The sequence below is a fragment of the Heloderma suspectum genome, chromosome Z (genome assembly GCF_057233095.1).
Source record: "Heloderma suspectum isolate Gila_16-S chromosome Z, 16-S_ref, whole genome shotgun sequence".
In the NCBI taxonomy this organism is placed as follows: domain Eukaryota; kingdom Metazoa; phylum Chordata; class Lepidosauria; order Squamata; family Helodermatidae; genus Heloderma; species Heloderma suspectum.
In genome coordinates, this window is record NC_139476.1 from 12,851,999 (window position 1) to 12,877,567 (window position 25,569).

Genomic DNA, 25,569 nt, shown 5'->3' on the forward strand with positions numbered 1-25,569 from the left:
AGAATCCTGTTTGGGGTGGGGCAGGGCTGACCATTTGCTTTGCAAAGTGAAAACCAATTTAGCAAGGGACGCTGAACTCATGTTCAGAGGCAGCTTACCGCTGAATCTCAGCCTCTGCTTCTAGGTTTCCCAAAAACATTTGGATGCCACTGTGGAAGCACTAGTTCCCCTCTACTCAGCACTGGTTAGGCCTCATCTGGAGTACTGTGTCCAGTTCTGGGCACCACACTTTAAGAAGGATGCAGACAAACTGGAGAGGGTTCAGAGGAGGGCAACAAAGATGATCAGGGGACTGGAAACAAAGCCCTATGAGGAGAGACTGGAAGAACTGGGCATGTTGAGCCTTGAGAAGGGAAGACAGGGCTGATAGCACTCTTCAAGGGCTTGAAAGGTTGTCCCGGAGAGGAAGGCCGGGATCTCTTCTCGATCCTCCCAGAGTGCAGGACACGGAATAATGGGCTCAAGTTCCAGGAAGCCAGATTCCTGCTGAGCATCAGGAGAAACGTCCTGACTGTTAGAGCAATTCGACAATGGAACCGATTACCTAGGGAGGCGGTGGGCTCTCCCACACCAGAGGCATTCAAGACGAGGCTGGACAGCCACCTGTCAGGGATGCTCTGACTTGGATTCCTGCATTGAGCAGGGGGTTGGACTCGATGGCCTTGTAGGCCCCTTCCAACCCTACTATTCTATGAAGCCTAGGTGGGGGTTTTGTGTGACCCAGCAAGGTTACTCTTGCATTTTACTGCAGCCTTTCCCAGCATGGGAGCTGCAGTCTAATGCAACTGGAGAGCACCACGTTGGGAGAGGCAGTTCTATTGAAATGGAGCAGTTATGAATGTGTGGTAGGTCAGTCCTGCCTCTCAAAAGTAAACCCCAGCACCCCCATCCCTTGCCCCTGTCGAACGCCCTGCCATGTCACAAAGGAATTGATCATAGAATCATAGAATAGTAGGGTATTCTGCAGATTATTAGCTGCATCTGTTCTGAAACTTCAGCCACGTACAGAATCTGTCAGTGACACCCAGATTCTCCGACTGCAAAACCTTTCTAAGTGGCAGAAACTTGTGCTGGCTTTGTATGATTCATCTTGACACCCACTGTTGTGCAGGCCTTACTGGGGTTGAAAAATTGCCCGCGGTTCACCGTTGCCTTGATTCCAAACTGGACGTTTTTATCTGGTCATTGTTTTAGGGCAATGGTCATGGAGTTAAAAGGCGTCAAAGGGCAAAACCGCACCTAGTGTGTTTATATAGTGCTTTAGAGCAGCCTTCCCAAACCAGATGCCCTCTGTATGTTTTGGACTACAAGGCCCATCAGCCCAGACGGATGGGCATTGTAATCCAAAACACAGAGGGCACCCGGCTGGGGAAGAAGGTGTTTGAGAAGCTGTTTCAGAGCTTCCCAAACTGTATGTACATCATCTCAGTAGCGCTCTTGGTTTTATTTTGTTTAGCCTTATACCCCCAACCTATCATGAAGACTCAGGGCAGGTAATTTAAAGTCCTCAAAAGAGAACAGAATTAAGTTTCCCTACCCTTTCTTGATCTACACTGAGCCCCAAATTATGAGCCCAAACAGCATTTAGGGCTCAACGCTTCTAAAAAGTGCTCACTCAAGCTTGGCATTTGGAGAGTCTGTAGTGTGAGGGAATTTGAAGATTGGGTGGCCAGGGTAGCTACCAGAGAAATGCTTCTCAGCACCATTGCTGTCCAAACCCTAGTGCACAGACACACTCACCACTTTTTGAGCCTTTACAAAATTGGTGTGAAATCATAGAATAGTAGGGTTGGAAGGGGCTATAAGACCATTGAGTCCAACCCCCTGCTCAATGCAGGAATCGAAGTCAGAGCATCCCTGACAGGTGGCTGTCCAGCCTCGTCTTGAAGGCCTCCAGCGTGGGAGAGCCCACCACCTCCCTAGGTCATTGGTTCCATTTCGTATTGCTCTAACAGTCAGGAAGTTTCTCCTGATGTTCATCCGGAATCTGGCTTCCTGAAACTTGAGCCCATTCTTCCGTGTCCTGCACTCTGGGAGGATCGAGAAGAGATCCTGGCCTTCCTCTCTGTGACAACCTTTCAGGTCCTTGAAGAGCGCTATCCTATCTCCCCTCAGTCTCCTCTTCTCAAGGCTAAACTTGCCCAGTTTAGAGATTCTCCACACTTCCCTCGACTACGGGGGGAAAAGCAGGCAGAATTTCCTTAGTCAGAGAAGCTTGGAAACCAGAGATACTTCTCCTCACTCTACAAGGTACAACAGGAATGAGCCCCTACCCAGCTAAGAGCTGAGGAGGAGGAGGAGGGCAGGATGTGCCCCTGCAGTTAACTCTGAACCTTGGAAGTGTTCGGAGCCCCTCCTGTGACATCTCAGCCAAGGTGAGGGATTAGGACAATTTTTTTATCCAACAGGCCAGCCACAATGTATGGATCCCTGCTCTCTGCCTAACCTACCTCACAGGATTGTTGTTAAGGATAAAATGTGACGACTCCCATGCATGTGCCACCCTGGACTCCTTGGCAGGGGAAGTCTGGGACAGAAAACAGACAGATTAATAAAACATATCTCAGCCCGCCCCTTGAAGAAGACCAGAACGTATTGGCCCCCCACGTTTTATCAATAACAGCAACCATTGTTCTGGAGTTTTCAGGATGATGTTCTGAGGCCCAGATAGATTAAAGTGCTCAGGACCAAACGTGCCTATATTGTTATTACTGTTGGGAGGCCTGTACAATGAATGGCCAATGGGCCTGCTGGCTGGGAATGATGGGAGTTGCAGTCCAACTCATTTGGAGGGCACAAGCTTGGGAGGGCTGCTGCATACCATTAGCTGTGTGGACAGGATGGCACTCCGCTCCCTGGGGTGTTTCCGCTGCGCTGCAGAGAAAGCCTTCCTTGCTCTGCCACCCTCCCTGGGCAGGATTTCAGCCACCAGCATCAGACTTCTAGGGGAGGTTCTGAGCTGGAGCAGGGTAGATGCTCTTGCTTGGGGTAGAGCGGAAAGTTGGAGGGTGGCGGCGCGTTGGACAATTGGATGGCAGAGACAGGACCTTTTTGACAGTGGATGTGGTAGGCCGGCCTGGCTGGGCGTTCCGGCAAGGGAATTCGGAGGCAGCAACAACACAAGGGAGGTGTTGTAATTGTGGAGGCGGGGGGGGGGGTGATGGCAGGCAGGTTAAGGGGTAGGCAGATGGAAGTTCTGGGCTAAGAGGCCATATACCGCTGACTAGGAGTTGTTGGGGACCACACTGAGAGAGGGTTGTTGATCTCATGTGGACTTCTTGGAAGCCTCTGTTTGGCCCCCATGGAAACTGGGATTGCGGGGCTACAGCCTTCCCCAGCTGGGCATCCTCCAGATCATGTTGGCCGTGCTGGCTGGGGAATGATGGGAGGTAAAGTCCAACACATTTGGAGGACACCAGTTTGGGGAAGGCTGTTGGACTAGAAACTTGTTGCAGATTCAGAGGTTCTGTCCCACCATGCCTTCCTCCGCTAGAATGGAACAGAAATAAACCATTGCATCTCCCAGCTCAGTAGAGGACTTGATCCCATAATCATAGGAGCCTGGATGGGGCCAGAGAAGGATCCTGGCTGTGGCTGCTCTGTGTGAAGAGAGGGGAGAGGCTCTCTCTGCATATGTTCAGAAACACTCTGCAGCTTCAGGCCTTCCGTAGGTGAAACGTACAGGATCAGAAACGAAGCCCTAATTTCCTTTTTTTTTTTTTAAATGGAAAACTGCTGTATGGAGAGATTTTGTGCCAACATAACAGCTGCACCACAGGCAGAAATTCAACAAGTGAAGTGGCTTTCTAGTTTAAGAGGCATGGTGGAAGTTGGTAGATCTGCACCTGTTGGATTTCTGCCTGCCAGGCATGGCTCCTCTCCCTTAAGAAAATGACCATGTTGGCTGAGGATGATGGGAGCTCTAGTCCAAAACATCTGGAGCTCGTAACCAAGAAACAGAACAGGTTCATTCAGGTTGGGGCTATGCCAATGGAGACATGATTGATTTTTAATGCAGGTGGGGGGAGAAACTGTTTCTGCTCCTTTATAGGAGTGCAGTTGTGTGGAGTGGGGGCGGGTGCGAAATCTCCCCTCCAGTCGTGGTACTGGGTAAAGTGGCTCTGCCGTTAGGGATCTCCCCTGTGTTTCCATGTGCTTAACGTGTGCCCGCCCCCAAAACCCTCTGACTTTCCTAGTATTGCATTCTCTACTTATTTTTAAGACCAAAAAAAATACCAACATGTATTCAAAAGTGACCCCACCACCACCTTTACCCTTCATGCTACCCTGTGGCTCTTTATAAGATTTATTTATAGGTTTCAAAACCTGACCCAAAAAAGTAATCAATTAAAATTGGAGGGGGGTGAGAAGCTCAACTCCCCCCCCCTTCTTATGCAAGCAGGGTTGATTTTCTCATAAACCACCCAGTCCCCCAAGCTTTGGGGTACCCCCCCCCCCGCAGTTGTTTTTAGCTCAGTTGATGTGTCTGTGACTTGACAGTGAAGTGGAGTGTGGCGCAGGAAGGGTTAAGGTCTGCCATTTTGTTATGTAACACCCTTAATGGACATATCAGTGAATGGCATGAAGATGGCAGGGATTAACCCTTTGTAGGCTGCAGCCCAAGGCCTTGCAGCCAGGCCAGTAAAGTTTTATTCTTCTTTTTTAAGGGTTGGCTTTTTTTTAATCCCCAAAATGCAACTGACTCTCCCCCTCCTTCTTCAGAGACAACACACCCATTGTTAGCTCCACACCACTATTATTATTACTATTATTATTCATAATAATGATTAATAATATGCTCAGGATAACAACGTTGAACTTTTTAATAAATCTGAATGGCAGTACCTGATTTTTGTATATGATTCCTTCCGTAAGTATATTGGAGTGCAGTGGGCTGGGCAGGGGTTAAGAGACCCATTTAATAAGGCAGAGAGACTTCTTAAAAAATGGTTAAGAAAAATTAATGCAAAATCACTGTGTTTAGGAAAGCAAGGATACTAAAAGAAATTCTTCCTCTTTTTTTTTTTTTAAGTATTATCTCTACAATATGTCAACAGTTATAATACACACATGCACAGACACACTTCTCATTTTATAAGGATTAGGTAAATGAGGATTTTTCTGGGCTAAGGGTATATAAGAGGTCGTGATAGAAAGTTTTGTTTTGCTGACTCCTGATGTCGGTGTTTTGTAAATGAAGGCGTGCTTCAAATTTTACTTGCTTGCGCACTGGTGTTTCTCTTGTGTGTTGTGAAGTGGTGGTTGTTGAGGTGTTGTTGTTTTGCCTGTCCAGCTTTCTGCTCTCTCCAGAGACACATTTCCTTAAGAATGTAGACTTGAATTCACATTAGACCTTATAGCTGTAGAAAATAACCCTTTTGCCTTTCCAAAGGGGCTAGTATTCTACTCTTACTAGACTGGCTTCCTTAAGCAGTTGTTGACTTGTTATTGTCTGTGTTTGGGTTTGGGGTTTTTTGGTTCATACCACCTCCCTTGCAGTGCTGTTGTATTTCTTGTTAATTTATTTATTTATTTATTTATTTATTTTATTAATTTATTAATCGCCCATCTGACTGGTCACCCAGCCACTCTGGGTGATAAAATGAAGGCAGGTTGGGCTGAGAGATGGCATGTCTGCCCAAGGGCGTCGCACAGGCTTCGTGGCTGAATGGGGATTTGAACCCGGGGTTCTAGCACAACGTTGCAACTGCAACACCACTGTATCTCTCAAAACCTAATACGATAGTAATGTAATCTCAGTGCTGTAGACCACATCCCTGTAAGATAGGGTTCCCCATATATCTGTCCTCCACACCAACCATGTATTAATTAATTAATTACATTTCTATACCACCCAACAGCTGAAGCTCTCTGGGTGGTTCACAGCAATTACAGTCACAAAATACAGTATAAAATAGAACAATTTTAAAGTTTAAAATAACAGTATAAGATAAAAGTAAAAAAACCAGGCTAAAACCTAGCAGCAATGCAGAGATTTAAAATGCAGTAACAGATTTAAAGCAACAGAAATCGAAAGACTAAAATGCCTGGGAAAATAAAAAGGCCTTCAGAAAGAAGACAACATAGGCACCAGGCAAACCTCTCTGGGAAGCTCATTCCACAGCCAGGGTGCCACAGCAGAAAAGGCCCTCTTCTTAGTAGCCAGCCACCTCACTTCCTTTGGCAGGGTCTCCTGAAGAAGAACCACTAGAAGATGATCCTAGGGTCCGGGTAGGTGCATATGGAAAGAGACAATCCGTCAGGTAACCTGGCCCCAAGCCATTTATGGCACTGAATGTTAACATCAGCACTTTGAATCAGGCCCGGACCTGACTGGCAGCTAGTGCAGATGGAAAACTACTAGCATAATATGATAATGTTGGTCAGACCCCGTTACCAATCTCGCTGCCCTGTTTTGGACCAGCTGGAGTTTCAGGACAGTTTTCAAAAGCTGCCCCAGGTATAACGCACTGCAGTAATCCAGTCAAGAGGTTATCAGAGCATGGATAACTCTAGCTAGGCTATCTCTGTCCAGATAAGGGCATTCATGAGATCCAGGCCCTGGTTCCCATCTCATCCAGTGCTTGGAGCGGGGTCTTTACGTTGGCAGCCCCGAGGCTGTGGAATGATCTCTTCTCCCTGCTTTTCCCTCAGCCCACTCGGTAGCGGTACAGGGTTGCAGATCATTTGGCTGTCTTTCAGAAGGATGGCAAGTAGCAGAGGAACCCGTGAACATCAAAATGGCATTGGATTCCAGTGCCCATTCGTCCTAGGCAGCATGGCCAATGCTCGATTATGATGGGAGTTGTAGTCCAACAGTATCTCTAGAACAGCTTTCCACAACCTGTTTCAGATGTTTTGGGAGTACAACTCCATATTTTTCTCCCTCTCTCCTGATACTAGAACCTGGTGGAGTCACCCCATGAAGCTGACTGGTGGGAAATTCAGGACAGATAAAACAAAGAACTTCTTCACATAACACATAGTTAAACTATGGAATTCACTATCGCCGATTTGGATGGCTTTAAAAAGGGGGTTGGACAATTCCTGGAAGGGAAGGCTACAATGGCTACTAGTCCTGATAGCTGCATGCTACCTCCAATATCACAGGCAGTGTGCCTGTGTATACTAGTTGTTGGGGAACATGGGCAGGAGGGTGCTGTTGTACTCCTGCCCTGCTTGTAGATTCCTGGTTAGGAGCTGGTTGGCCACTGTGTGAACGGAGTGCTGGACTAGATGGACCCTTGGTCTGATCCAGCAGGGCTCTTCTTATGTTCTTATTCCTGGCCAATGACCATCCTGGCTGGGGCTGATGAGAGTTGAAGTCCAAAATATCTGGAGGACGTTTGGGAAGTCTGCTTCGGAGGGCCAATACCCTACTTCCATGTCAGCCAACCTGTACGTTGGGATCATCCTGCATTCTTCTCTAGGTACACATGTTGGCCAAGACGAGATGGTTTGCAGCCTGGGAGAGAGCTTTTTGCTTTGCTTTGCTTTTTTTTACTGTGGCACCCCGTTTATGGAACTTTCTAATGAGGGGAGTTTGCCTGGCGTCCACTTTGGTATCTCTTTAGGAGCTTTTAGGGCAAAAAATTAAGACATCTTGGGGGGGGGGGGTGTTCTTCACTGTCTTGCCACCAGGCTGAGGTTGGCTGCTGTAAATTCTGATGCTTTGGGGCTTTGAATTTTTATTGCTTTTTAATATATTTTAATGAACTATAATTTATCTTTTATGAATGTAAACTGTCCTGAGATCAAGCAATGGAGAGTAGTCTATAAACCCAAATAAATAAATAAATAAATGGCTCCCAGCTGCCTTTGAATAGTCAAGCAGTGACCCCAGCTGTCAAATCTGAAAGCTGGAAGATGCTGTAACCTCTTGTCACTTCATGTTGGTCGTGTGCTCACATGTGCCTGGTCTTGCTATGGTTTTGACGTGTGCGTCTTTTAAGGGTTTCATTTTGCAAACTGCTATTTAAAAGTGGCCTTCTAACCCATCAGAAGTTGCATTTGCTTGTGAGGGAAAGCATATTCTAAAGCAGCCTTCCCCAACCTGGCGCCCTCCAGATGTGTTGGACTACAACTCCCATCATCCCTAGCCAGTATGCTGGCTGGGTGTTGGGTGTTGTAGTCCAACATCTGGAGGGTGCCAGGTTGGGGAACGCATTCCCAAAATGTTTTAAATAAACTGTCTCTATAAGAAGCTGTCTTGTGCCAAGTCCATCTAACCTAGTGTTGTCTGCTCTGGCTGGCAGCTTCTCTGCTGCCTTTTCACTGGAAACACCATAAATCGAACCTGGGACTTTCTTAATGCAAAGCCCATCTTCTATTCCCATTGTGGGATTTGGGGAGGGGGCAGAACTAAGGCTGAAAGGGGGAGAGCAGGTTGCCAAAAGCCACCGTGAAGTGAGCCTCTGTGGCCCAGACTGAGATCTCTACCAGGGACTTTGAGGCTCGCTCGTTCCTCCATTTTCTTCTGCAATCTCCTCTGTTAGCTCGCTGTGCCACAGCCGCTCTGGTGGTCTGTCTTTAGGAGAAGTGAAGGAATCCTTACAAGAGCCGTGTAAGGTCAGGTCAGTATTAACTATCCCTTATATTGCAGGTGTATGCGTGTCTGTGTGTTGCCTAAGACCATCTCGTGATCTCATGGCAAATGTGAACTGGGGATTTTACAGCTCATGCTCCATTGGGGAGCAACCATAGCTCACTGGCTAGAGCACCTGCCTTGCATATCAAATGTTGCAGGTTCAGTTCCTGGCACTGCCAATATAAAGGACCCCATGTAGCAGGTGACTTGATAGCCCAGTACTCTGGAGACACTCTGCTTTCGTCAGAGTAGACAGTACTGGACTAGATGGACAAAGAGTCTGACCTAGTATTGTATTTATATTTATATCCTAGCCTTCCTCCAAGACATTCAGAGCAGCATATGGGGTTGTTCTTCTCCCCATCCCATTTTATCCTCACAGCAACCCTGTGAGGTCAGTTAGGCTGAGAATGATAGTGATGGAGCTAAGGTGAGCTTTCTGGCTGAATGGGGATTTGAACTGGGGCCTCACCCACTTGTTGTCCAACACTAACCACCACAATTTGGCATAACACAGCTTCCTCTGTTCCTGGGCTACATCCATTCACCAGCTCATATAAAGAATGCCTAGGGGGTTCAGGCCCATAGCTCAGGGGTGGGCAAGCTGTGCCCTAGGGCCACATGCAGCCCTTGACCTAATTACATGTGGCCATCAGCTGAATTTCAAAAGCTCTCAGTATTGCAATCAGTTCAGACCTCTGGCAGGAGCAATCTGTCCCTTCCCTGGCAAGCATGCTGGTTGGAGAGGAAGAGAGAGAAAAGGGGGTATCAGAATAAAGAGAGAGAAAAGGGGGTATCAGAATAAAAGAGAGAGAGAGAGGCTGTGTCAGCATGAAAGAGAGAGAGAAAAGAGGTGCCGGAACAAGAGAGAGAGAGAGAGAGAAGGGGATGTTAGAATGAGAGAGAAAGAAAAGGGGGTGTCAGAATGAGAGAGAAAGAAAAGGGGGTGTCAGAATGAGAGAGAAAGAAAAAGGGGTGTCAGAATGAGAGAGGGGGGAGGGGATGTCAAAATGAAAGAGAGAAAACAGAAGCGTCAGAATGAAAGATGGTCTAAGAGTGCCAGTATTGGGCAAGGTAGACCCAAGTATAAGGTGGATCAATATATTCATGGCAGGGCCCACCGTTCAGTGGGTAGACCCCAGCAAAAGGTCCTGGGCTCATTCTCTCACATCTCCGATTAAAAGGATCGGGGTAGTACCCTCCAGAGCCAGTGTTAGTCAGAGCAGCCAATACTGAGCTTGACAGAGTGATTGGCTGACAGTAAACATGGGACAGCCCAATGAGCACAATCTGAAAACATTTTATGTTTCCCCCTTCCCCCATTTCAGGCCACTTGTTTGCAGAATTAATTGACTACAACTTAATTGATTTCCATAACTGGGTGCTGGCCCCAAGTCCTCCTGACATCACTGTTGAGTCCACTCTGGAAACTTTTGGTATACACCTGATTATTTTCCCGTGTCTTACAACTGGAACTCATTTCTACTTTTCTCCCACCCCCACCCCTCCTATAACTTTCCCTACAGTGGCAAAAGAAAGCGATAATTGCCCCACGAGCTCCTTCCTCTTTGCCTGTCTTCAAGCAGGAGGTGGTTCTGTCAATATGTGATAGGATTCTGTCACAGACCTCCATGTTGGAAAAGATACTGCCTGAATTATACCAGGTTTGTCTTCTTTTCTTTAGAGGGAGACGGGTGGGTAAACGCATTCTGGGGCTGCAAAAGCAAGCTTGCCGTCCTGTCTTTGGGATAAGAAAGAAAACTATCCGTGAAAGGGTGTTTTTCTACATCATCTTGAAAGGCCAGGAAGTGGTCAAAAATTTAACTCGCCTGTGGCAAGTTGAGAATTGCCCCCAGGTGACTAGGTGGAGAGGCTTAACAAATGTGTGGTTTTCTTTCTCTCTCTTAGCCTACACTAATATATGTATATGTAGGCAGCTCAGCTTGTAAAAGGGTGCTGTGGGCTACTAGGGCTTTTTGTGGGGGGGAGGGGGAAGGCTTGCTTTCAAGACTGGCTAAATAAAAAAAATACCCTGGAGTCATTTTGGATGCCAGCTATGAATCAGGTCACACAGGACATTTGCTGCCCCATGTGATCAATCCAAGAGCACATGGTCTCCTGGGAAGGGTAAAGATTGCCTCAAGATAACCAGGCTAAGAGCAGCACTTCTTTCCACCTGAATGATGTGCTATGAATGAGTGGCACAGGTGCGTGTTGGCAGGTGATCTACTAACATCTGTGAATTTATATTCAAAGGTTGCCTTGGGATGTAACACTACCAGCACCATTTCTGCAATGCATCCCAGGGAACAAAGGTTGATGCAATAGCAGAAGCCCTTGCAGGAAGCCCTCTGGTTCACACCGGGTGTTACCCCTTTGTTTGTTGGCCCAACCAGGGCCTGGACTGCTTGTGCACAGAACTGAATGGAGCAGGAATTGTCTAACCCAATGGCAGTCTGAGTCTGAATCTGGATCTTGAGGACCGCTTCTTCCGATATCTGGGGTCTCCAACATGGTGCCCTTGCCAAACTCCCTGACTCACCTGATTTTTATTTCTTAAGAATAAAAATTGTAAAAATTTTTACAAAATTTTTTTAAAATACAAAAATACAAAAAAATTGTAAAATGTAAAAAATTACATTTTTTAACTGGAAGGTTGACATGCTGCCCCCCAGCGCCATTTTTATTTGGGTCCAAAAGAGTGGTTTTGTGTTTTGAAACTCAGGCCCCATGTCTGCCTTGGACTTAGGTTTTGGGGCAAGTTACTTCCTTTTACTCCCACCAGTTTGCCTTTGGGGAAATGACTGTTTTGTGACCAACCGTGCCATTTTATGAACAGGCAGGTCTTCTCCTCCCCGTCCCCGCATGGCAGCCATTTTGTGAGAGCACCTACACCACTCTATCTAAATTCCCAATGTGCCCACTTACCCAAAAAGGTTGGGGACCTCTTCTCCCCATACAATGTCCTTCAGCTTTCTCCCAAGCAGGGACACAGACAAAGGTCTCTTTAACCCACTCCTTCCCAGGGCGAACAGCAGCAGAAGCTCTGGCAACATTCTCCCCTGGCTGCTGACTCTTGTGCTATGTGAGCTTGAGGCACAATGCAAATGGCAGAGGTTCACAAGGTGACAACTTGCTGCTTGCACAGGAGAGGAGAGGGTTCAAATTGCCCTATGCCTCTGGGAATGAGTCAGTGGACAGAGCAGGTTCCAGCCTTAAAAGCGGCCTAGAAATGATTTAGATTTAGAGCTCATGTGCTCATAACCTGCATGCAGTGTTTCCTTCAGTACATGCGCTATACAAAATATGGCCTCTGTTTGTTTCTGGTTTTAAAAATGATTTACTTGCCAGGAGCCTGGAGTGAACTGGTTCAGTGCTGATTCTTCCTTTCCTCTAGGAAGGATCATTCCAAAAGTGATTGTTTGCCCAACACTCCCTCCTCTTCAGCTTGCACACACAGGGGTCTGGTTACGCCCAGTGGGTGTGTCTCTCCCCCCCCCCCCCGTCACATCCAAACACTCCCCACCACCTCTGGGTGCAAACTTGTCCAGGCAAAATGAAATGTGTGAACTTCAGGGTAAGGGCCATAACTCAATGGGTACGGCCCCTCCTTTGCATACCGAAAGTTCCCGGTTCAATCCCCAGCATCTCCAAATAGGGCTGGGAAAGTCCCCTGTCAGAGACCCCAGGGAGCCGCTGCCGGTCAGCGAAATACTAACTTAGATGGACCAATGGTCTGTCTTGGGATGAGGCGGCTCCCAACGATTCTACCTAAATCAGCCCTTTATTCAGAATCATGAGGACTGGGATCTTACTTTATTTTTACGGAAAGACTATATCTCAGTATTAAGAGATACTGAGAGATACGCTTTTAAGAGATACGCTTTGCCTGAAGAATGTCTCCATGTAGGGGCTGGGAAAGAATCCTGCCTGAAACCCAGGCTAGGCAATATAAACCCAGTGGGCACCAGTGTTCCCCCAGCCTCCTTTCCTGGCTCCCGCCAAGGTGCTCTACCTGTCTCACTTAAAAAAACAAATACATTTTCTTACTAACACCTGGGAGTGCGGTGTAATAGGCTTCTGCTGGTGCTGAAAACTGTGGGTTCAAAGGAGTGGTTGGGTGTGTTGGGGCATAGATCTCGCTTCTGCCTTGTACTCAGCCTTTGGAACAGGTTATGGGCCCCTTGCCACGCCTCCAATGACTGCCATTTTGCGGTGGCGCCCAGGACAGTTTCTCAAACAGCTAAAGGTGCCCATGACCCCAAAAGGTGGCCTACCCCTGATGAAGACAGTGCTGAGCTGGGCGGGACCGGTGGGCTGACTCTGTATAAGGCAGCTTCTGGTGTACTGGCCCAGTGGTGGGAAAACACCCTGCACCGCTTCCTAAGGCTGGCAGTGTCCTTTTGCTGCAGTCATGAAAATTGCCTCCATCTGTGATCATGCGTGCAGTGGGGGAGTTCACATGGCTCATGTAAAAATTGTGGAATGGACCTCAACCACATAATGTGGCTGTTGCATGTTAATCCAGAGCGACTTCTGTAGCTGGGATTGAGGATTATATAGCCATTAAAGTTGCACTGCATCTGCTCTTCCCACCGCCCCATTCTTTGGTGCTTCTTGTGGGTTATTGTTAGAATAACATTGGAGAACCCCAGACTTCTCTCAAATGCAGAAGCGGCTTTCTAGACCTCATGCTTTCAGACTGTCCTGCTCAAAACGTTCCTCCTCTGTAGGACGTGGTTCAGTTCTTTATTTGTGGGGCAGGGACTTTCTCCAACTGTGGTGGATTGGCTGTTTTCAATGGACAGACGGCTGGCCTTTCTTTGGAAGGCACATAACATTTGAAAAGGGCAAGAACTATCCTGAAACGATTTGAAGAGGTGGGGAGGGAAATACATGCTGTTTTTAGCAAGCGTTCTTGAAACTTGAGGGCCCTTTGCAGCCACGGCAGTAACCTGTGGCTAATGTATCTTTGCCTGCCTCCCTTTTTGCTGTTGTCCCTTACCAATTGCAGGGTCTCTTTTTTTTAATTCTCCAAAGCCCATTTCTCTCCTCTCCTCCCTCCAGTTGTCCTCCTAGTTGCACAGAGCAAGTGGCATTCTTTTTGCAAACTTTGTCTTTTCTTTTTCCTGACTTATTCTCTTAGGCTAGGCCCGTTGGTCCCATCCCACCTCTTTTGGTTTGGTTCCCGTTCACCCTTTTCCAGAGCTTTATTTGAAGGCCGCCTCCTTTCCCAAAGGACTTGGCTGGGGAAGGAGTGATGACAACAGAGCAGCCTTTGCCTGCAGTGCCAATGTCAAGCGTGCTGCCCCTTTAAGAGAGCAGAGCAATCGTCCCCAGGACTCAATGTGGTGGAATGCCAGCTGCAGCCTGGACAGGCAGATGCCGCCATGGCCACGATGGATGGTGTTCTGCGAGGGTTAACAACACTTAGTTTGTTGTCTGGAACCAGTTCAGACCGGTTTTCTGGAAAGTGCTTTGTCTCTCCCACTGAATCCTGGGAAAGGGTCATGTGTAGACCCAGTGATGTCATGGGATCACACACTGACTCAGCTCTTTCCTCCCCCCCACCCCACCCCCATCAGATATGTGTGTGTCTTCCAGGTACGGTTGGAGAAGCCAAAAGCAACCCTTCCCGTAGCAAATCCCAAACAAACTTTTTAACTCCCCCCAAATCCCCCCCCCACTTCCATGTGCTTCCAAAGGAGTTCTGACTACTTCCTGTTGCAAGCCAGTCATAGAGAGCTTGGGGGGGGGGGTGTCCCAGCCCCTTGCTCATTAAGACGTGATCAACCCGGGTGCCTTATTTGCAGTGGCAGCCTAAAGCTTGTAATCTGTTTAGCAATAAAGGCTGGAGGAAGGCGGGAGAAAAGCGTGCAGTCTGTGCCCTCTTAATAGGAAGGCCCATCTGCGCCGTCAAACACCGGGGGGGCAGGGGGGTGATATGACAAGAGGGACTCAGAAAGTTTCAGTCCAGAAAAGCAGGTGCCTGCATATCTTAGTAAGGAAGGCAGACTCCAGCCTATTGCGCCTCAAGGGCGCAGTAAAGCTGCTTTTGGGGAACTTCCAGACTTCCTGTGATGAGGTTATTCACGCTGGTGTCGGCTTTTCCAAATGTTTTTGGGTTTGGATGGTTCGATTGCCCTCAATGGGTACACTTAACTTGGAGGTTTGGGTTGCTGGTCGAGACGGACCTGAGCAACTTGGTTTGCACTGAGCATAATCTTCTCAAGCAGCTGGTGCAGATGTTTTTCAAAGACTTCTTCTCCTGCGATGCGTGGTGTCCAGACGGCTTACTCCTTCCTGTCCTTCTTGTCTTACTTTTCCAGTGCACCATAATGACGGAGGAAGCTTGCAGGACGCGAAGTCAGAAGCGAGCACTCGAGCGGGAGATCACCCAGAACGACGTGGACGTTAAAAAGATGAAGCTGGACAAGGGGCTCCTGGGAGTCCCCGAGGCCCATGCTGAAGGGGGAGAACTTAAGATAAAGACTGACCCTGGATCCGGGAGAGTCCAGGGATTGTTAAAAGGAGGGGAGATGAAAGCAACAATCAAAGTGGAGGTGCAGACGGGGGACGAGCCAGTGGACATGAGCACCTCGAAAAGGTAGGTTGCAACTCGCTTTTAAGAAGTGGAAGGGGTCCGCTTGTAGTTTCCTCACCCAAGCAATTTGGGACAGAAGAAGGTCTTCCGGTTTTAAAGTAGCAAAGATTTTCATGAAGCAAAAGGAAGCCGTTCTTTGCATGGTTTGCCAGCGGAACCCCTGGCCACATGAAGTGGTGCCAATTGTTAGGTGGCTTTCATAACTGACTAGACATAAGAACTTAACATAGGAAGAGCCTCACGGAACAAGGGCCCAAATAGTCAAGCGTCCTGTTTCCATACAGGAAACTCCTCAAGCAAGGGGCAACTATGGTAGTTTTTTGTTTCCTGGTCCTCAGCGGCATAGTGCCCCTAAACATAGAGCAGCGTTCCCCAATAGCTGGCTGGGGGATTCGGGGAGCTGTAGTCCCAACACATCTGGAGGGCACCAGGTTGGGGAAGGATGCAGGTACATTTAGCTTTTCAGGCTAATACCCATGCATAAAACATATCCTACATAAACTTTGACTAATCCGATTCATATACTCTCTAAACCATCTGCTACATCTTTTGGTAGCGGCCCACGGAGGATGTAGTTTATCTGTTTATTACCTTTCTGTCCCGACTGTCCTCCCAGGAGCTCAAGACTGCATACTTGGCTTCTGTTCTTCCCCACACTCATTTTTATCTCTGCAACAATTTATTCTCTTTTTTTAAGCATTTTTACCCAGCAGCTTACCATGAGATCACTAACAAACAATGCAGTCCCTGCGTGCACAGGCTTACAATCTAAAAGACAACAAAGAGTCTCGTGGCTCCTTGAAGACTAACAAATTTATTCTGGAATAAGCTTCTGTGGGCCCTTCATCAGACGCATGAAGTGTTGACCTCAAATTGTCAGATTTATGTACACCCTCAGGGGCATGGGAGGAGGATAAGGGGACTCTTCGTTGTTTTGGCTGCAACAGACTTAACGCTACTACCCCTCTGGAAATTCAAAAGGCATGTCACAGAAAGAAAAAGGGAGGAGGTGGGAAGAGGGAAAAAGCAAACTCAGGTACCAGTTCTGAAGCGTTGCCAAGTTCTTAGAACAACCAGCTTGAATGGAAAGAGATGGGGGAGAGGAGTAACCTGATGGAGCTGGTTTCTCAGCAGGGCCGATGCAGAGGCACTGCAGACCCACCTCTCCCTTGGCTGCAGTCTGGTGGGAATGGCTGCTGTTCATGAGGTTTGTGAGGGAGGTTAGGTTGGGAGATGGTGACTGGCACAAGTCCACCCAGTAAGCTTTGTGGTGGAGAGAGAATTTGGACTTGAGTCTCCCCAGTCCTGGTTGACATTGTAACTGCTACAGCTGCACACGCGCTCTGGGAAGGTTCTACCAATGGCTGTCCTTGGCCTTTCTATTTCCAGTGTTCAGGTGCGAGTGCCGTTCCTTCTGTAGCCAAATCAGCACCACCCATGTTTACCCCAAAGTGGCAGTGCTGGCGTTATCCTGCCATCACCGGGGCGAAAGCTGTGGTGGGCAGGCAAGGCCTCAGCCCTAGTGAGCTCCTCTAGGGCACATGGGTCCTGGCAAATGCCCTGCTTTGCCAAGTAGTGATGCCTGGGCTTACCAGAATGGACCCATTTGGAAGGAACCATAGGTAGCGAAAGTCCGTTAATGGCAGAGTGATGAGAAACGTTTCTAGCTGCGGTCTCTCTGAGTTGTGTAGCTTTTAATTTTTATTCCCATATCAACATAAAATAGGTTTTCTCTCTCTCTCTGTCACACACACACACACACACACACACACCCCAATTCGGCCAAAAGACCCTAAAAGCAGCTTTCCAAACAATGTTGCACAGGTTGTTCTTGTTTTTCTCCAAGCACCCAAGGTCATTGCAAAGCAGTGGGAAAAGAGTAGTCTTCTCTGTGAAACTTGGGTATGTGTTCAGACTTGGCTTCTAGAGGTGGGAAAATGAGGAACGGTCCTTTTACTTTTCTTCTCTCCCCACCACCCCCCGGTCACTTTCCTTTCCATTTTTCCATTGCATTCTCAAGACAGTCTTGCTATCTCTCCTTGTAAACCAAATTGCAAACACCAGATCTGTAGTGTCGCTACGCAGGGTGTTTGTTCAGCCTGTTTTGTATCCATCCCATATTCCTCCAAGGTGCTCAGGACAATGTATGGGGGGGGGGGGTTGTCCCATTTTATCCTCATAACAGTCCTGTGAGGTAGGTTAAGCCGATGTTCCGAGTGGACCTTCATGACTTCAAGGATCTTAATGGTGAAACTTCTTTCTCTCCCCAAGTAGAAACATGAATGCTGCAAGTATTCATTGAATTACAATAGGATTTACTTCCAAGTAAATCTGTGCAGGACCAGGCTGTTAGATAGTCAGGGTTTGATTGGTGCCAGTGCTCAGCCTTGACACCTGTTTTCAGAGTTTGGGGGGGTGGGGGGAGGTTAATGTAAAGCGCCGTGGGATCTTTTTATATACAAAGAGTATATACATTTGCCCAAACTAAAAGCATAAATTGGCCTTCTCCAATCTGGTGCCGTCCAGTTGGGTTGGACTGCAACTCCCATCATTCCCAAGCAGCACTTATTGACCTCAGTAAATGCAAGGGCATGACCCAGTGGTGATGGCTTCAAAGGAGGATTAGACTGAGTCACAAAGGATAGATTGGCCTGGTTCACACATAACATTAAACCATAGTGTAGTTTGATGAAATCTGGCTTGTTGTCCGAACCCATTCCCACAAATAAACCATACTTTGATAATTGGCTACAAACCACAAATAGAAGCCATGGTTTGCTGTTGGCTTACAAAGCCTGGCTTATTTGAACCATGGCTTGTCTTGATGTCTGAACCCAAGAACTGTGGCATATCCCTGGCTTGTTTGTATTGTAGTCCATCCTGAATCGGAGGGGCCCAGCAACAAAGCCACTCTGAAGGATGGCAAAATGGGTGAGAGAGAAACAACCCAGAAATAGGGAAAACAAGGCTCGGTTTTTTGTTCATCAGGAAGACAATTCACGGCTAAAGCAACAAACCATAGTTAACGTAGGCCATGGCTTAGCGTTACATGTGAGCACAGCCCTAGGGTGCCTCTATGGCAATTAGCTGCGATGGCTAGATGGAACCTGCCATGTTCAGAGGCAGTCTAGCTCCGAGTATCAGCTGCTGGGGACAATCAGGTCAGGCTGTTGCCGTTCATGCCTGTCTTCTGGGTTAACCAGAGGTATCTTGTTGGCTCCTGTCCAAAACAGGCTGCCGGATGGAAAAATTAGACCTTCTTGGTCTGGGCCAGTGTGGTTATCCTTCCCTTCCAACCCTGAAGCACACAGGGCAGATTTTGCAGCAACAGGGAACGTGCCTGTGAAGCTGGAGAGTGTATTTCCCTACCACTGGGTATCTACCACATCAGGGTCACCAAGAAAGTCAGAGTGCATCTATGGAGCTGACTCACCGTAGGTCAATGTTGTTCCATTTAGCTCTGTATTTCTACTAACCAGGCTTCCCCAACCTGGCCCCCTCCAGATGTTTTGGACTCCAACTCCTATCAGCCCAAGCCTCCATCAGGAATTCTGGAAGTTGTAGTCCAAAACATCTGGAGAGTCTACAGAGCAACTTGTTGCCCTCCAGATGTTTTGTCCTACAACTCCCACTGAGCGATGGGAGTTGTAGTCCAAAACACCTGGAGGGCCATGAGTTACTCCAGAGTCTGAAGCATAGATCTACTACCGGACTTTTTTTTAAAAGTATTTTAAGGTGGAGGTTGAACCCAGAGCCTTCTGCATGCAAAGTTGTAGCTCTTTCCTTGAGAGATTATTTCCAGGTAGCCCTGGTATCTGTGTCTGCACTTTAACCTTTTCGCAGAGTTTTGGCAAAATCTAGCAAAAGTCTTGGCAATGTCATATGCAGGTCCCAGGTTCTCCCACGTCCCTCTAGAAGGCCCTTGACAGGGAAAATAACGGCACCCATCCAACCTCAGAGCAATTCTTTCACCCAGAGCAAATTTCCAAACTACCTGGCAAGCAGAAATAAGAACGGGGAGATCCATGTTTCATTGGTTTTTATAAACCACAAAAGAAATCAGAGCCTGTCACTTCTTTTTCGCCCTAAGTAATCCTTCTAAAATATTTGGCATTCACCAGCCCTCAATCTCTGGGCCGTGCTGAATTTAAAATATCTCCTTGGGACTGAAAATGAGAATCACTGGCCAACCTGCTCTTCTGGGAAGACAGGTTATGCTGATGAGGTACGTTTGTGTGTGTTACCCCACCCTCCCGGTACTGCTCAGCACACCATTTTTACCTTGTGCAGGATGTTCCTCTGATTTTATTTTATTTTTTTGGTGGAGGGAGGATGGAACAGATGCCACTTCTTTTTTCTCCCTGTTTGGGAGTAATTCTGCCCAACTGCCACCACTGTTTTTGGATTTTGGATTCTCCCTCTTCGTCTTTCACCACCAATAATAATTTTTACTAAAAATAAATTTTTTTGCTTCCATCCAAGTATGCCATCTTTTTGAAATTACACCTTTGGGTGATCACCTATAAGAAGAGTGTCTGTGTAGGGATGTCAGAGAAATATACAACGGAATCAAATGAGTTTGAATTTTTATTAATCTAACCCATGGATTCCACAGCAGACAGCTTTTCCCCAGTCACGTAGATTCCATGGACTTGCGGACCGTTTTTTTTCTTTCCGGAATTTTATGCAAATTTAGTAATAGAAAAGTACGCAAACATTTTAAAAAGCCAGCCAAAAATGCTCATCCCCCCCAGCTAAAGAGTGAGAATGTACATGGAGAGAGGAGATTTGCACATTTTTGCCAGCACAAATTTGCACAAGTGTGAATTTGCACACTTGCAAATTCAGAAACTCAAAAAAAAAGTCTGATTCTGGCAATGAGTGGACGACAAAACAAAAGGCACCTGACAGTCCACAAAATGCAGACGGAACAGATTTTACGCAAAGCGTACATCCGTATGTGTATATAAGGTATACTTCCTGCTTAGGGACCGTGTATTTCCCAGGAGTGTATTTACACCCCAAATCTGGAGGAACACTATTCATCGTGATGAAGTTCTTGAACATCCCAGAGTCAGAGGCAGTATGACTCTGAATATACGTTTGTGGAAGCAGGGAAGGTATTATTATAAGCAGGGAAGGATCTTTTAAAATGTCTGACTTCAAGGACCTTTTAAACGCCCTAAACCAGGTGTGCAGAACCTTGGGATCGCAGGTGAAAGCCTGCCTGCCTGGGGTTCGCCAAATGGTCCAACCACTTTCCCCCAACCACCAATTGTTTGGGGGTTTCCTGGCTTTGCGGGAAGAATTGCACAAAGCCAGGAAACCCCCAAACAATTGGTGGTTGGGGGAAAGTGGTTGGACCATTTGGGGAAGAATTGCACAAATTGTAGCTTAGAGCTCTTACTGACAGTCACTAAGCCTTAGGAGAGGCATTTCAACCTTTTAGATTGGTTCATGTACAACATCCATAATCCCCAGCCAGTTGTTGCCCAACCCATCCAGAGGGCACTAGAATGGTGTGGCCACACCTGCATGCTGGAAGTTGTAGGACTTTTTTCTGTCTAAACATGCATAGGCTTATGCCCTGGATGCACAAATACTTGTGGGTTTCCTCAAGACATCTTGTTACCCACTGTGGGTAGCATGTTGTCAGGCTAGATAGAGCCTTGGTCTGATCCAACAGGGCTGCTCTTAATAAGGTATTGGGTATACAATTCAGTTTTCTGAGAATGTTAGCTTTAAAAATTAAAAAAAGGAAAAAAGGTTCCAGCTGCGTTACTTGGTTCTTCCTTTCCTTTATTTTCTTCTCTTTTTTAAAGCAAGATTCTAGTCCTTTAAGTCTCTGATGTTTAGGCTTGAAAGTGTGGCCATCCATCCATATGGATGTTGTACATGAAACCATCTGGGGAAGCTGTGTTAGAAACTGGGAGAGAATGTAAATAAGGTTTCTTAGTGGGTGGGAGACGAGAGCTGGGGGTGTTAGAGGTTGTATTCCAACATATCTAGTGGGCACCAGGTTCGGAAACACTGCCCTATAGCCATCAAAAGCAGCCTATAAACATAAAGGTGATGATTGTGGTGGACTGTGGTATATTTTGCTCAACTGAGCCTAGCGAAGTTAGTCTTCCATCGAAATCTCAAGCAAGTGTGCAGCAAAAGGGTGCAGAAATTCATATGGGGAACTCTTGGCAACAAGATGTTAGGATGGCGTCCAGCACAGAGCTGTTTGTGTTTTTCCACCAGTTTTCCCAAAGCAGCGAGAACCACTTGTTTGTGCAGTGTAACATCTTGGAGAAAGTACTCCGACCTGTTCGCCAAATTACCTATCTCTCATAATACTAGAACCCAGTGGGTTCACCCCATGAAACTGATTGGTGGGAGATTCAGGATGGATAAAAGGAAGGGCTTCTTCACACAGTGCAGAGTTAAGCTATGGAATTTGCTACCACGAGATGTAGTGATGGCCACCAGTTTGGAGGGCTTTAAAGGGGGATTAGATAGATGCATTCTTGGAGGAGAAGGCTATCAAAGGCTACTAGTCCTGATGGCTGTGTGCTACCTCCAGTACCAGAGGGAGTGTGCCTATATATACCAGTTGCTGGGGAACATGGGTGGTAGGGTGCTGTTGCACTCGTGTCCTGCTCGTGGGTTTCCCATGGGCAGCTGGTTGGCCGCTGTGCAAACAGAATCCTAGACTAGATGGATCCTTGGTCTGATCCAGCAGGGCTCTTACGTTCTTATGTCCTGTTTCTCCTTCGCTGAACACAACCAAACACTCGCATCAGCACGTGTCTCTTCAACACTGTTCTCAATTAATGATGATTTTGCCGCTTCACTCTTTGGGTGAAGCCTTCTCTGCATATGCAGGAGAATGAGATGGTAGAGCCCTGAAGTGGTAGAATGCACCGTTCTAGAACTACAGGCGGAGGATTTAAAAAACACTTCGCGTTAAAAAATTAAAAAGCACATCAGGAAAGGAGAGCAAGCTAGAACCTGCTGTATGAGATTTATGTCTTTATTGTTTACATGAGGGAGTGTTTAAAATGTCATCATCTACCTGTGGCCTGAAGTGGTACAGTCCATTCTGCAGCATGGGATGGTCTAGTCCAGGCCTGAATCTTGGTTCCCCATTAGTAAATGGAGTTTACCTACAACCTTGATTGGGAATAATCCAGGGGTGGGTAGACATCAAGGTTGTGGGTTCTAGTTAGTTTTTAGTAGAACCCCGAGATCCACCAAGAGTCTGGTGCAAAAGATGGACGTTCAAAGCATTCTGACTCCAGGGTTCAGGGAAGGGGCCATAGCTCAATGGTAGAAGACATTTCATTTCATGTATTATATTTCTCCACCCCAGCCGAAGCTGTCTGGGCGGTTCACAAAAAACCTTTGCGTGAAGAAGTCCCAGGCAGGGTTCAATTCCCGGCTTCGCCAGGTAGGGTTAGGAAAGTATCGAGACTGAAATCCTGATCTGCTGCCGGTGTCAACAGTGCTGGCCTAGATGGCCACACATCTGACTCGGGAGAAGGCAGCTTCTTGTATTTGTTCGTTTGTTTATTTTAGTTGTACCCTGCCTTTATGCCAAAGATGGTACACAAGGTGTTCCGGGAATTGTACAGAAACTGAACGGGGAGCTCCCAGTCCTTCCACAGAAAAATATCCACTCCGGGTTGCCCCAATCTTTCTTCATTTCAGCAGTATCATTTAGGGTGTATGCAGGGTGGAGTCATCTTGTGAGTGCTGTTGTTAAATAACTTGCCGTCAGAAACAGAAATCCTGGCCAGGTCTACTGCTAATCTCCCAGAGATCCAGGTCTACCTTCTGCCCGCTGGAATAAGCCCCAGTGTGCTTATTCGGGGACTTACTTCCAAGGAAACGTGCCTAAGATCCGGCCGTGTGTCAGTTTTTACAAGTTGGTGCCAAGCTAAAGAGTTCCGTTCTTGAAAGTGGGCAGTGTAACCATGTGTGAGAGAGAAGTAAGTGTGTGTGTGTATGTAACTTCCCTCTGCAGATGCCCTTTTTTCCCTGGTTGGGAGGGTTGTGTTACCTCTCTAGAATGTCACAGTTTGGCTGGTTTGAGAAAGTTTCTTTTTAGGTTGTCAGTTCCTTAGGCTGCCCTTTAGTGTCCGTGTGTCTTCTCCCGTGCACTCCATTTTCTTATGGTACCTGCCTTCTCCCTCCCTCCCTCCTTCCTTCCTTCCTCCCCCACCCCACTTCCCGCCCCACTCGCTCACTTCACAATATGAAAGCGATGTGTCACCAAACCGGTTCCAACTTGCTGGTTACCATGGCTTTTATACGGACGTGGGAAGGGATGGGTGGTTTTTTTTGTTTTTTTTTAAGGTCATGTGGCCGGCGAGGCATGCCTCAGTGGGTCATGTGACTTTGGGGAGGTGGCCTCGTTAGCATACAGGAAGTTAACCAATTGATAAGAGGGTGATGAAAGTGGTTCTTCCTCCTTCTCGTGTGCATGGGTGTTCATGTAACATCAAGGGTTAAAACATGGAGATAGTTTTCTCACAGACCTTACACCAAGTGAGACCATCAGTCCTTGTAGCTCAGTATCCTCTATGCCAGCATCCCCCAAACTAGGCTCTCCAGGGTTTCAGAAAAGAACCTTTCCTGGCCCTACCTGGAGATCCTGAGGGTTGAACCTGGGACCTTCTCCATGCAAAACAGGTGCCCTACTCCAAACATGATGTTCTTAGATCCGTTCAATCCTTCCCAGACCGAAGAAACGTTTAAACAACTTGTTTGGTTTGCAGATGTGAACCAAATGGTTAACAGTGGTTAACCATTTTGGAAGCACGATGCATTCTGTCTGAGATAGCCCATTAGGGTCATGTTTGCAGAGGGTGTGGGGGCACCCTTGCTATAGGCACACTCCTCACCCCCATCGCTGACAGAGTGTCGACGTTGTGTGATCAAGACAGGGTTATTCTATTCCAGAGTACGAATTGGGTCCCACAGAGGTTCAAGTCGTGGTGTGTCCCCTCCATAGGCGCTTCTGTTTTTATCCCATGAGTTACTGGTCACAAGTCTTGTAGTGATGTGTTTTTGCTTAGACATTTCTGTGCTGTTTTCCTTAGAAATGTAAGCTCTCCAAACTCATTAGCTGAACGAAGCAATGATTTGGTATATCACTTGCTTCCAGAAGTTTTGGCCTACAGCTCCCATGATCCCTCACCTGGATATGGTTGATGGGGTTTGTAGGCCCAAACATCTGCAGGGCACCAGATTGATGGGGGGAGTGCTTTTTACCTTGTTTGGAGCACACACATTCATGGGGTGGGGGGAGATTGTCTAGTTGACATGTAGCAACATTTACTGCAAGAACGAAACAAAGGAAAGCTTGAAGGACTTAGAGTTTGTAATCCCCTTCAGAAACACAGCCCATAAAAACTAATTTTTAATGGAGGTCTGAATCATTGCATGTCTGTCTTTTTCTCTCTTAGCTGTCTGTCTTGCTTAGTGAAATGAAGAGCCGGGTGAGGGGGTAATTGCAAAGTTTGCTTCCTCATCAAAATAATTGTTTGACTTAATTTAGTTCACTCTTTTTAAAAAAAGGAAAATTAATAATTGTACCTTTTGCATAGGACTTGCTTGGAAGAAGCATGATTTTTGGCTTTCAACCCGTATTTCAATCTGAGTTCTTTTCCAGGTTCTCTGAACCATGGATCTAGGGTAGTATTACGAAAGGGGGAGGGGGAGGAAGTAACCCCTCTTTTACCCCTGTCTCCTTTGCGGTGGTTGTGTTGAACTTTTCTTTTTTTTAAGTTCCGAAATGAAGAGGCTTATGTTAGGGTGCCCTCTAGAGAATCGCCAAAGTATGACCCCATTTCACACACGCATCCTCCTTGTTGTTCAGTCGTTCAGTCATGTCCGACTCTTCGTGACCCCATGGACCGCAGCACGCCAGGCCTTCCTGTCCTCTGCTCTCTCCTGGAGTGTGCTCAAGTTCATACTCATTGCATTGGTGATGCTATCCAGCCATCTCATCCTCTGCTGTCCCCTTCTTTTGCCTTCAGTCTTTCCCAGCATCAGGGTCTCTTCCAGGGAGTTTTCTCTTCGCATTAGGACATCTTAAAGTTTTCACATCCGATGGACCTGTGTTTGACAGGAACAATTCTGGAAGCAAGTGGTATACCAAATCATCGCTTCGTTCAGCTAATGAGAGTTTGGAGAGCTTACATTTCTAAGGGGAACACTATAGAAATTTCTAAGCAGAAACACATCACTACGTCTTTACAAGTTCTTGGGTACCTCTCCTCAGAGGGTGAATCCTCATGTTAGGCGTACAGTAAAGGCCCCTGGGACAGTTCCACTGTATTCTTTGCTAAAAATAAAATCATCTATATCCAGCCAATCCAAATTCTGT

The 25,569-nt window shown here is 47.1% G+C and overlaps 1 protein-coding gene across 29 annotated transcripts in view; it reads left to right on the forward strand.

Moving 5' to 3' along the window:
* The window catches only part of GATAD2A (GATA zinc finger domain containing 2A), a 105,671-nt gene that overhangs the window by 50,808 nt on the left and 29,294 nt on the right, over window positions 1-25,569 (forward strand). For 16 of the 29 annotated variants that reach the window (XM_084825569.1, XM_084825580.1, XM_084825584.1 and 13 more), the window contains one exon: window positions 14,917-15,194. In XM_084825569.1, the coding sequence (XP_084681695.1) occupies window positions 14,926-15,194 (269 nt within the window). In that variant the 5' untranslated portion in view covers window positions 14,917-14,925. Of the gene's footprint in view, window positions 1-1,996; window positions 8,574-10,113; window positions 10,252-14,916; window positions 15,195-25,569 lie in introns of those variants that run through there. The other 13 variants (XM_084825554.1, XM_084825573.1, XM_084825574.1 and 10 more) reach the window with 2 other exon arrangements.